This window comes from Drosophila ananassae, chromosome 2L (assembly GCF_017639315.1).
Source record: "Drosophila ananassae strain 14024-0371.13 chromosome 2L, ASM1763931v2, whole genome shotgun sequence".
NCBI classification, from domain to species: Eukaryota; Metazoa; Arthropoda; class Insecta; order Diptera; family Drosophilidae; genus Drosophila; species Drosophila ananassae.
Genome location: NC_057927.1, coordinates 7568207 through 7580759, shown reverse-complemented (window position 1 = coordinate 7580759; position 12553 = coordinate 7568207). Strand labels below are relative to the sequence as shown.

General features: G+C 45.3%; 1 protein-coding gene across 20 annotated transcripts in view; it reads left to right on the top strand.

Moving 5' to 3' along the window:
- Positions 1–12553, top strand: part of LOC6499845 (collagen alpha chain CG42342) — a 65702-nt gene that overhangs the window by 43178 nt on the left and 9971 nt on the right. For 9 of the 20 annotated variants that reach the window (XM_032450538.2, XM_032450508.2, XM_032450484.2 and 6 more), the window contains exons 3-9: positions 681–760; positions 967–1074; positions 1194–1262; positions 2037–2090; positions 2223–2393; positions 2975–3080; positions 6748–6845. In XM_032450538.2, coding sequence (XP_032306429.1) covers positions 681–760; positions 967–1074; positions 1194–1262; positions 2037–2090; positions 2223–2393; positions 2975–3080; positions 6748–6845 — 686 coding nt within the window. The remainder of the gene's footprint in view (positions 1–680; positions 761–966; positions 1075–1193; positions 1263–2036; positions 2091–2222; positions 2394–2974; positions 3081–6747; positions 6846–12553) is intronic. The other 11 variants (XM_032450542.2, XM_032450494.2, XM_032450477.2 and 8 more) reach the window with 3 other exon arrangements.

Genomic DNA, 12553 nt, shown 5'->3' with positions numbered 1-12553 from the left:
TGTTAATTTAATTAAATATTTTCACACCTTCAGCCTCCGCCAGACATTCATGGCCTTTGTCTAGGAATTTTAGGTGTTAATTTCCTGTCTCGTAGATGCGAAAAAAAAGAGGAAACCCAGGAGCCAGTGCAGCGAGTCGGCCCTAATAAAAATAATTGCCGTGGCCCAGACAAGATACAACAGCAGCAGCAGCATGGAAAATTACAAGGCACGAAGGACCCAGTTTTATGCTACTGAAAATTGCATGCGAAATAATTGAAAAGCATCGACTGCAGCTTTGTCCAGCCGCCTTGCTCCAAGGACCTAGGTCCTTCTCGCCTCCTTCGGGTAGATAAAGTTTCTCGCTGCCCCGAAATAATAGCATCCAAAGTGGTTGTAAATATTTTGTGCCTCGCCATTCGCTGGGAGCTTCTTCTCTCCGCCGCAGCGTGACAAAATGCTGCGAAAAGTCATTTTTCAGCTAAATGAATTTGCGCCAACTGCGCAAAAAACAACCCGACGAAAAAAAAATTATAAAAAATCGAGGGGGAAGGTGGGGAGCGTAATGTAACCTAAGGAAATGGCTTTGTCACTGGTCCTGCATCCTGTGGGTCAGCGACGAGTTCAATGGGCAACTAATGAGGCGACCTTAAGATTGCTTTTTCACAACTAACTCACGGCAAACTTTCCATTCATTGCAGGTCCTCCGGGTCCACCAGGACCACCCGGAAAACGCGGCAAGCGCGGCAAGAAGGGCGATGCCGGCGACAAGGGCGAACCGGTAAGTGGCAGCTGAAATCTGGTCGAAAACTGGACCGGAAGCAGAGTCCATATGCTGAGAGAAACTAACCATTTTTTTCTATAAATACACAAAGGACTTTATTTTATAAAAGATAAAAAATATGTTGAATTTAATCTTGGAGCAAAAAACATATAATTTTTGAGTTTAAACCCCTTTTTCCAAAACTATTTTTTTTATCTCTGCAGGGCCTGAATGGCATCAGTGGTGAGAAGGGAGCGGCGGGCAAGCCCGGAGACAAGGGCCAGAAGGGCGACACCGGACACCCCGGAATGGATGTCTTCCAAACGGTGAAGGTAAGTTGGAGTTTCCGTTTCCGTTCCCATTTTCCTCGATATACCGCAACGGCTGCTGCAATTCTTGGCTCCAAATTAAATAGAGTCTGACTGGATCTAAATTGCTTTTGCATTCCTAGGGTCTGAAGAGATCGGTGACAACGCTGCATGGCGGCACGCTGGGCTATGCGGAAATAGTTGCTGTTAAGGTACTGCCACCACCACCCTCTAATCTCCTTATTTTAGCCCGTTTCTAGCCGGTAGACGTAGTGGACCGAGTGGACATGGTCAAGACCATTTTTCAGAGGCCAAATGCAGATGGCCAAGAGATGGCAGCCAGTATGCAACAAATTATTTGCAACTTGTTGTTCATGGCTGCTCTAGCATTTGTCCTTTGGGCGTCCCAGTCCTTATAGCTTGTAGCTGGTAGCTGGTAGCTTGTAGTCTTCTATCTGTACTTATACTTGTAGTTGTGTTTATTGTCTCGCTTCATTCTCGTTTGTAATGCTTTTAAGTTGTCGCCTGTCGGCTGTCGTCTGCCTTGGCTCTTTTGTTTAAACTGCACCATAAATTCGTTGCAACATCGTAGTTTTGCGGACTTGCCCCTTTTCCCTTTTATGTAATATCTCTGGGGGGGACAGTGGCAACTTTTGGGACTTTCGTTTCGCAGATCCCCGGGTACTTTTTAATGGAATTTTCATCCAATTTGTTTTCGTAGTTTTCAGTTTCGTAGTTTCCCTTTAAAAACACTTAATTTGGTTTAACGGCAGCTGGTTTATTTTGCTTTTCATTTGCCTAATCCCGCTTCTTGCAGCAGCTGAACTAACAATTATGTTTGGTTATTAATTAACCAAAATGTATTTCTTTTAACCGTTTTAGCGTTTTGTTTTTAACCCGTTTTAATTTTTAATATTTTTTATGGTTCGTTTGAAACTTACGTTACGTTATTGCGTTGTTACTTTGGTTTATTTCGGGGCTGTAAGGACTTGCAAGAAGCCGGCGTCAATGTATCCGCTTCCACAGTCATACAGCTGAAGGTAAGTTTGTTTTAGCCTACTCCCATTGTTCCCAGCATGTCCTGCATATAGTTTATGTCCTGCACGTGCCCCGGACTTGGTCAACACCATGGGAGATCCTAAGCTAATAAACGTGTTTCCGTACCCCAACAGGGAGAGCCCGGCGAGCCGGGTCCGCCGGGACCACCGGGAGAGGCGGGACAGCCAGGAGCGCCGGGAGAGCGGGGAGCACCCGGCGAGGCCGGAGCACCGGGCCTGCAGGGCGAGGCCGGACAGCCGGGACCAGCCGGACCGCCCGGAGTGGCGGGCGCACCTGGCACGAAGGTGAGTGAGTCTGCGGTGATTCAGCGAAAATCCAATAATGGAAATCCGAAACAAAGGGCGCTGGTAAGCCGGTGATGAAATCTAGTACCTGGATAACTGAGAACTGGCTTATTCCGAAGGCTTACACATTATAGCCATTGTTTTCAAAAACAAATTTCTGAAAAATATCAAACAGAAACATCATAACAAAGACAGCTGATGGAACAAATTGCACAAGAGTTCCTATAAGATCTATAATCGAAGCATTACAAAGTACCATCAATGGAATGGTCCGCCAGATACAGTCCGCACATAACAGACGAGGGTGGAAGGGAAGCAAGATGTCACCAGGATTAATGCATTATTTGTATCTGTTGGATAAACACGGCGACGTTTTAAGTGACTGTCAGTGATTCGCCTTCATCCTGTCTGGCTGACCGACCGCCTGTGTGCCCGTCCGCCTTTGTTCTCGTGATTTTCCCATTTTCTTTATGGCGTGCCCTTTTCAGTTTCGGATTTTCCACAATACGACTATTTATCGTTTATTTATGCGTTCGGGGATGTGAGTTTTCCTCTTAATTTTCACAATGACTCATTCGCAGGGCGACAAGGGTGATCGGGGCGATCGAGGACTAACCACAACCATCAAGGGTGACGAGTTCCCCACGGGCATCATCGAGGGTCCGCCGGGACCGCCCGGACCACCAGGTAAGTGCCAGTTTGTTTGTGCTTGCATCATCCAACAGCCACTTAACTCGCAGATACAAAGATACACAGATACGGGGATACGCTGGGATTCGGGGCACCGATCGATCGATGAGGTTTTCAAGTGTTGCCACGCGGCTGCGGGTCGTCTAATTTATTGTCATCTGGCCTAACACTTGAGAGTCCCCCAACTCCAGTCCAGGCAGCGACTGCTGCACCCTCATCTAATTGAGCCATCGACTAGCGTGGCCTGTGTCCCATTAGTTTGGCCCTTTGATTTGAGCCATTTAGATATTTTTGGCTGGCGGCTCGTTTAAATGGAAATCCGACTGCCAGCGGCGACTTCCCATGCCCGAATTTTAATGGGCTTCACACATTTTTTAAATATTTTCCCCCCAAAACGAATACCATATTTGGAAATTTTCAAATTCATTCGGCGCTATTGCATTTCGCGATAACATTTACGACCTTTCGGTACTCGGACATTGCCGTCAATTAAACGCCCTCCTCCGACCCCAACCCAAAACATCTCACGCCCACAAGCAACAATAGAATTTCCATTTATTTGGTTCGGATTTTCGGGTTTTATGGGCTTGGCCCCAACACATTTCTGCACTTTATTCGATTTTAATACACGAGAATAGCCCAGAAAACATGCCATTCGAAAATAGTTGAAACGCCCGAGAATCCCAAAATACAAATACAAATACAATTCCGGGCGGTGTTCACATAAAAATTTGTAGACCCCGGGAACTCTCGAAACTCTCTGACCGACAGTCGTAAAAATGCAACTTTATGTCATTTATGTTGCTTTTAGCGGCTCATTAGCATGACTACCATTGAGTTGAAGTACAACACTATTGGATGCGATGTTTCAGAGTCCCAAAAAAAAAAAAAAAGAAAACCTTGGTGGGACAGCTTGTACTATTGTTTTTACTAGGGGCACTCAGTGGGCGCAATAAATGGATGGGATGGATGGATTGATGGGCCATAAATGTCGCTTGGATGAGTCCCGGGCGACATTGGATACTCCTTTTGACCAATTGATGGATTGCGGATTAATGGTGTTGATGATCCATGCTTCGATTCCAATTCACTTTTATTGGGAGAATAGAATTTTAATTTAATTTTCTCGGCAGCGATGTCTGTTTCGCTTCGCAAGAAGCTGGCTTTCCAAAACATTAAATGCCCATTTACCAAATTGATGGCTTTCATTTTTAACAGTGTTGATGAAACGGGATTTTGTTAATCAAAAAGCATTTTCATTTGATTATTTTGGCAATTAATTTCTAGTTCAGTGTTCAGCTCGATTTGGCTACTTTAAAGTTTGAAATTCAATTGATGGAGTACCCCTACTAAATTCGAGCGTTCGTTAGGCCATCAATTAAGCGCTTTGCTGCGGTTTGTGCAACCAGCATCATTACAAGGGCCCCGCCACCCTTGCCCCAAGCCTCCTGCCTTCTGCCCCTGCTCCTGCCCCTGCCACTCGTCTCTTGACTTATCAGTGGTGTGGCATCAAAGTGCTTACGATGTTGCAGTTGCATTCGATGCGATTGTGTGATTGCGATGACGGTGCTCGTGTCGCCGCCCATTGTTTCTGGATTTCTTTCTCTGCTCTGTACTCCACAACAAGATCTGCTGCCGCGATAGCTGTCGCCAGTTGCTGGTGCAGCACTTTTTGCGGCACTCGCTGTTGCAGTTGCTGCTACTGCTGCTGGTACTGCACTAATGCAGCATTCGATTACTTCCTGTCCGAAGCCTCCCGCTTTGAACTCTCCCTGGTGCGTTGATGGACATGAAATTGCAATTTATTTTTCCCGAAAATCAGCGACAAGAGACGGCCCCGTCGCCAGGGGATCATCAGGGCTTGATTTGAATAAATGGTGTGTCATTTGTATCCGGGACTTGGGATTCCTTGCGCCTGCTCTCGTCGGCTTATCTTATCGTTCCCGTAATTAGTTAAGCTGCCCAGGGCTTTCAGAGACCACCTCCAGCTCCGCCTCTGCCTCTGCCTCTGCCTTGGATTGAATGTGTCATTTGTAGTCTGTCACTGGGGGGGTGGACACACAAGTCCGTAAAATGCCGGTCCGGCACGTCGGACCGGAGTTGATCCAAAAATCTCAGCAAAAACAAAAGACTGACCAGCCAGGCGGTTGTCCCAGCTGTAATATCAAAAAATTCAATTTATTTCATGATTTATTTGAATTTCATTTCATTTGCTTTTTGGTTGATTGCATTTGCTCCTTCTCGGCCAGCTTCCGTTCTATGAAATTAAAACTTATCTTATGCATTTCATCTGCCAGTATCCTGTTTCTGGCAAAACAACCGAATGCGAATACCACCAATACAAAGCCCGCCTGCAATCCAATATCCTGGACACTATAAATCCCGAAACTGCTCTCAGCTTCTCTATGCGGATTTAGTTTTTATTCCATTTTGCAATTGTCGCCTAAAATGCTTAACGGTAAATTATGCCAACATAAATAGAAAACTTTAGGCCAAAAGGACATAAGGGGAAAAAAGGACAAAGCCGGCAGACAAATGCTTTATAAACAAATGGAAAGCGGCAGTCTGAACTGGTTGGTCAGGGCTGGCCTGGTCTGGGCTGGCAAATTTATGCTCTTCGCAGGATGAGGACGCAATTTTACGAACTTAATAAATTTTCTATATCTTTTCGCCAGTGCCAGTGGCAGGACACACAGGGCAGGGCAGAACAGAGCCCGTTTTGACAAGCCGCACAATTGGATTTATCTATGATGCTAGAGTAGGGCTACTCAGCCACCCATCCACCCACTTGATTCCTGTGCAAATGGTCTCATTTAATGGTCCTGGCAAACAGCCCTGGCCCTGTTCCTGGCCCTGGCCCTGTCCCTGGCCAAAAAAAAAAGAAACGAACGCAATTTCTCATTATTCTAACTAAACAGGTTGTTTGTTCCCCCTGCCCTCGAACAGAGAACAGTGGGCCAAAGTCAATTTGGCCCTGATGGATTTATGAGCCGAATCGACATACTTTTGGCCATTATCGTTGTCAGCGGCTAAGAGACAAAGCCCGCAAATTGAGTGAAGACGAGCCGGGCTTTAAGTGGTGGCGGTTGGGGAAGCAAATTGGATTGAATTCTCGACCTCAGAATCGGATGCAGATTCGATTTCTCCGCATCAGTTGAGCGGGAAAATAAAGCCTGCTGTTGCAGCTGCCGACGAAAGTGCAACTTATGCATATTAAATTGTTATTCTGCATCTATTTTAAGGGCTTTTAAGGGTATTTGTACATTGTGTTCTCTAAGTGGGTCAAATCGTTGGCATCATTAGCATGAACCACAAGCCTGGGAGAGCCTTGAACTAGTTGCCATTGATTCGCAACCACTGTGGACTCGACTCTGGGCTTCGTTACCCGCAAATAAACAATTTGCATTCCCAACTAAGCCCCTGCCATCGTTAACCCATCAAGAGCTCTCCCTCGAACGAATTGCTGGCCAAAAACCAACAAATAACGAGCTCTATAATTACAAAAGGCCACGCCCACTGTTTGGACAACACTTGCGGGCGTCAGTATCTATCTATCTCTGAGTTTGTGTATCTCTGTATCTGTATCTGTACATATCCATGGCATTGTTTTTGTTCGCATTTTGAAATCTGTCGCTGAAATTAACATTTTTGCACACACACACAGGTCCGCCCGGAGAGCCCGGCGAGCGAGGAGAGGCGGGACCGACCGGACCCGCCGGACCGCCCGGCGAAAAAGGACCGCGCGGCAAACGCGGCAAGCGGGTGAGTAACCATTGGAAAGACACTGATAAAAAGAGCCCCGAACACAAACCTGATTCCACTCGATTTTTAATTAGAAGCTCGACCAGCCAACAGGCTGTAAATTGAGTTCGAGAAGCACAAGAAGTGTATTATCATGTAAATTACTTTTGTAAAAATGTGCGTGGGCGTTGTGCGTTAATTTTATGCTAATCTGTAAATACAAGGGCCGTGCCCCGGGGTGGGGAGGGGTTTGGTGTAAATACGACGTGGGGACCACGCCCTCCTAAAACTTATCCTTCCGCATGGAATCACCTGCATGCTGGATGTCTGTGTAATGAGCATGTTTACACGACTCCGGGAACGTGCTACTTAACTCATTACAGCAACCTCGGAGATACGCTCCAAGTATCCAAGTGTGTACATATTTCGCGGAGCACGACTTTGACAAGCTGCCAAAAAGCACTATCTTTGATGAATAGAGCGCCAACGCCAGCGCCAGCAAAGTATCCAAGTATCTGGCAGATGCTCGGCCCGCGGGCTAACTACATATGTCGAAGCCCATCGATGTTGTCAAAAATATTTTGTGCGCTCTAATCTAGAAGCTTAATTTATGGCGCCTTCACCAAAGCATTCACATTCCCATCCACGTCCATGTATCTAGTATCTACGCATCTACTGGATGCTGGATGCTGGAATGTCAACAGTGCAAAGATACTTAACATTTTTATTGGCACTCGAAGTGTCGGCAGCTGTTCCCACCCCCTGACGTGTTGATGGATGCACGGATCTCTGGGCATTGGTGGAATTTTCATTTCATTTTCCTTTTCTTTCATGGAGTGGGGATGGTTTTTATGTTTTTTTTTTTTTTTTTTTGGATTTTGCGCATCTTGTTGGCCGGAGGCATATACTCTTACATATATGAATATGTAGCCCAGCACGTGCTTGTGTAAGTTATGAAAAATGCATAAGCGCCGCCAGCGAAGCTGCTAACGCCACGGATGAGTCTCCTTGGATGCCGCTGACTTGGTTAGGGGTTCTTGGCCGGGTGGTCTGGGTCGACCGGGCCTGGATGGGTGTATTGATATGTGTATCTACATATATATTATGCTGCTCAACCAGTGTGCAAACATTTGCGCATTTTGCCCATTTTCACGTAGCCAGAGAGCCACGCCGAGGGGCTGGCTAAAAAACAAAACACATACTGGCACTGGCACATACTGATTATTGTGCAGCGCATACTATGCCACACAGCCATCGGTGGGAAAGGCAAAGTCAAAGTCATGGCGCTGTTGTTGCTGTAATAACGCGTAATAATACCAGAAAAAAAAACAAAACCAAAACAGGCCCAAACCAACTTCCAATATGCCCAGCAGCGAAACAACAAACAGAAACGGCAACGTGCAGTACTTCTTTTATGGCTCCAGCGAGGGGAGCTACTAGCAACGCTTAATGCCCAGAAATTGTTCAGATTTTTTCATCTTCTTGCCCATAAATATTTAAAAAAGGAAGATCCATCAATTCGCACACAGTTCTATCAAAAATGCACACCCCTATTTCGATGAAAAATTGCCCAACATGAAAGGAGAAATGCCAGCTTTTTGGAATGCAGAAATATTTAATAGAACCACAGGCATCACAAAAAATTGCATAAAATATTTGAAATTTAACCATAGAACTTCCCACTCGATATTTTCCCTAAAATTCACAATTTTCTTTCGTTGATTACAATTTAAAATGCATTGTTTGATTTCTGATGGATTTTTAGCCGAAACTTTGTTGAAACCAAATATATAACTTCTTAAAGTAAAATAATTTGCATTTCAGTTGAAAGAATTTAAGCCAACAATGGAAATTCTGTGAAATTGTAAACATATTTCTCGTAAGTCGATTATTTCAGTGTGTGATGGATTCTTTCTTAACTTTTATGAAGCTTTTATTGGAATAATATTCCCCCCAACAACAGGCATTAAATTCAATTAAAAAAGGCTCACCTGGAGTAGCAGACTTGTGGCCACAAATTTTCCTTGCAATTATTGGATTTAAAATTTAAATTCATTGGAAATGAATTATTGTGCGATAGGAAGAAAACTCTCACAAGGGGAAACTATTTTGCATTCCTGGGAAACTTTTCGATCGTTCCTCCGGTTGCCTGGCTGGCCTTTCTTTCCTTTTCCAATATGCCGATTATGCTGCACCCCAAGTCCCCCTGGCACTTCTGTGGGAATCCCCGGCACTGCAGCAACGTGATGTCAAAACAAATGAAAGTCATAAGAAACGACAGGCTGCGGCAGGCTGCTTCTGCTTCTGCCCCTGGGCTTTCTTCGGCAAACAAACAAAACTTTTGGCAACAAACAAACCGGGGGGGAACACAACAAAAAAGAAAAAAACATATATCTATATTCGCACTCATGCGCCGCACCGCAGGCAGTGCAGAGCATAAAAAATTATTTGCAACAATTGCCGTCATCTACTGTTGAAACGTGACGCCTTGCAGGCAGCCAGTTGATTTTCGATTCGATTTTCTCCAAAAACATTAAACGCTGGGGCCAGGCCTCCCGATGTGATGTCTCTGGATTATAATGAGTCTGTGAGCTGGGAAAGTCTGGGGCTGGCTGGGGAATGCAATGCAAATACAAGATACCATCCCCACGGAGAACAATTCGAAATTAGCTCACTGGGGAAGTTGCCATAATTAGTTCGGCAAATCGTAAAAAATGCCCAAATTGCTGGCGTGCTATTTTCAAAAACATTTATCCGCCCGTAGGCCGAGCAAAGCAAACAGCTAACAGCATCTGGCTATGGCTATGGCTATGGCTCTGGCTAAAACCATTTCCTCCTTCCAATTTTCCTCCTTTTTTTTTTGTGGGGTTATTGCCTAGCCGTCGGCGTCATAAAAAAGGCATAACGCAATTGTTGGCATTATAAATTTGACATGTTATTTTCGTCGCCTCGTCAGAACCAACTGGGAGGGGGAGTCCGGGGCCGTGGATGATGATGGGTTGGAGCATATGAAATGGATGTGATGGGGGCAGTGAGGCGTGAGGATAGGAGGAAGGCCTATACCCTGTCCCAGCACATTCAAAAATAGGGCACAATTAAGCCAGGTGACAACTGAAAACGCAAACTGAGTCTGTCAGCGAAAAATCCATAAATAACCGAGATCGTAATCAACTCTTTGACAGAAAGGGTATTTAGAGACAGTCTAACCCATATACATACATTCCATGTGAAATTTACGATCGAGAATCATATTTAAAATTTAAATTAATTTGAAAGAGGGTCTGCTGAGTGGAATTTTCCATTTATTAGAGCTCTGTGATGGTTTGGGCTTAGCAGTTTTGCATTTGCACTTTCCCAGACTCCGGATTTCGGTTTAATAAAGTTGAAACGATAAGTCACCGGGGCGGGAGGGCCTCTGACAGCAATCTCGACTCTTGGAGAAACTGTTTGTGAAGCGTTTATGTCAAATTTATGTTAATATATTTTACAATCGTTGCACACCCACACACACACTCCCGAACAGTCAGGGCCCATGTCAAGTTTGTTGTCTTTCGTTGTTTTTGGGTGTTCGGGGGCCCTCCACATCAGCATAAATTTCCCAGGACAACCAGGACAACCCGCAACCGCTTTCCTTATCTTAGCCAGGGCAAAGTTTTCCTGAGCCGGCTGCCAGCTCTAAGTAAATGGAGTCATAAAAATTGCGAAAGTCGCAAAAAACTTGTCAATTCGCTACACGTCACACGGTCTCGCCCCAAAGAATGGAAATGCGATCCCAGCAAGGACCTCGCGGAGAGCTTTCCTTTCGACGCAAATCAAAGACTTAAGGTTGCTTACATGGAAATCCGAATGGCTGGTGGTGGTGTCTGCATGCAGTGTATGGAGTGTATATGTGTGTAGCCAAGTGTGTGCTTGAATGTATATCCATGTCTGCCACTCAAAGGGTTCATCTTCATCGCTGTATCTTGGCCAATTCGTTGGCAAGGGTGTTGCCTAAACGACGCAATAAGCTTAGCACTTTCATCGCCGCCGACTCCGGTTCTGTTCTGTTTTTTGTATCCTGTGTGGATGTCCTGGGCTCATTGCCTCGATTTCATTGCTTCAGCTTCACTGCCTCAGCCGAACCGCACCGAACCGGTTTGACTTTTATGTTTTTTGGCCCCCCCGTTTGAAAGAACCGATTTGATGGGCGCCACAAAATGGCCAACAATGCTATTTTTTTGCTCTTTTTAATTTTTTCGCTGCACATGTGTGCGTGTGTGTGACGTCATTGTTCATTGAAAAATGCGCAGCATGCAAATTTCCCTGGCCCCGGAGTTTTCTTTGTGCGCAACTTTCCAATTTTCCTTGGCTGCGGCAATTATTTGCGGTCAACGTCCATATATCTTATATCCTATATTGAATGCTTCGGAGAGATGGCGAGATTGTACGGCCGGCGAGAAAAAAAAGCTGGTCAAGCATGGAACACACCACAGGATATGCGTGGGCCCAGCCACACAGACATGCACGCACTCACAGGAAGTGGGGGGTTGGGGCAATGTAATGTCCTGGCCCCAAGGGTGTGCGTAACTTTTATTTTATGGCCGCTGATGATGAGAGCGTTGTGGGAGTCGCAAAAACGATTGAATAAAGAAATCCTGGCTCACCCACACAAGCACGCAAGATTGGCGACAATGCCCTGACCCAAGGACCCCCAACCCCCAGCCTCCTTCCACAGGATCCGGCCCCTGCCCTGCTCGCAAGTTAGCCAACCTCATAGAAATTTATAGGCACGCGTGTTACACTGACGTGGGTTTGAGGTTGCCAACGCATTTAGATTTTAGACGGGGGTGTTGGGGCTTTTCGGGTGCTGGGTCTATGCAGGGGGAGATTCCAAGGGGGGTCTCGGCACGGAAATGAGAGTGGAAGCGTGTCCGGGTGGCTGTGCATGCGAAAGTAGCAAAATTATACAAAACGAACGCGCTTTTCCACAAACCCACAACCAACCGCACAAATGCCAACTGCTGCCATCTTGGCATTGATGTGCCACCGTTGTTCTTGCGGCAAAAACGACGAAATCTTTAACAACGATTTCCCTAAATACTTCCGAATTTCATACATATTACAATATCACGGCAGCCGGAGACGGAGACGGAGCCGGAGCCACCACAGGGCTACACATTGTTGTTTCGAGGGTGGAACAAAATCACGCGAAATTTTTTACAACGAGACCTGGCTTGTTTCCTTATTCTTTTGTGGTGAAGCACAGTGGTTGCTAGGATAGATATATTTCAGATGGTCTTTGAACTTAATTTTAGAAATATGATATTGCGTTGGGAAACTTTGAACCACTCTTTGATGATATTTATTATTATTTTGAAAAGCATTCCTTGTTCCAAAAGTGTCTTAAACTCAAAACTATTATATTAAAATACAACAAAAATAGTATCCCCTTTGAATTCTTTTAAGTTGCATATAAAATTCCTCTTCTATGTTTGGAACTTTTATTTTCCAAAGTCCTCCCCTCGGACAAGGTGGCTTGGAGCGGAAAAATTCCATATATTGTTTATAGATCCGCTGTCTTTATGGCCAATATAACCCAATCTAGCCCATTGTAATCTGTATCAATGCGAAGCGGAAAATATTACGAATTTAATGCGCTCGCGTAGTTGCGAGGAACTTCCTGGTTTGCGAGGAACACCCGCGACCCTCGAATGTTTTGTAAACTTTTGCGGCAAACGCATTACACGCCA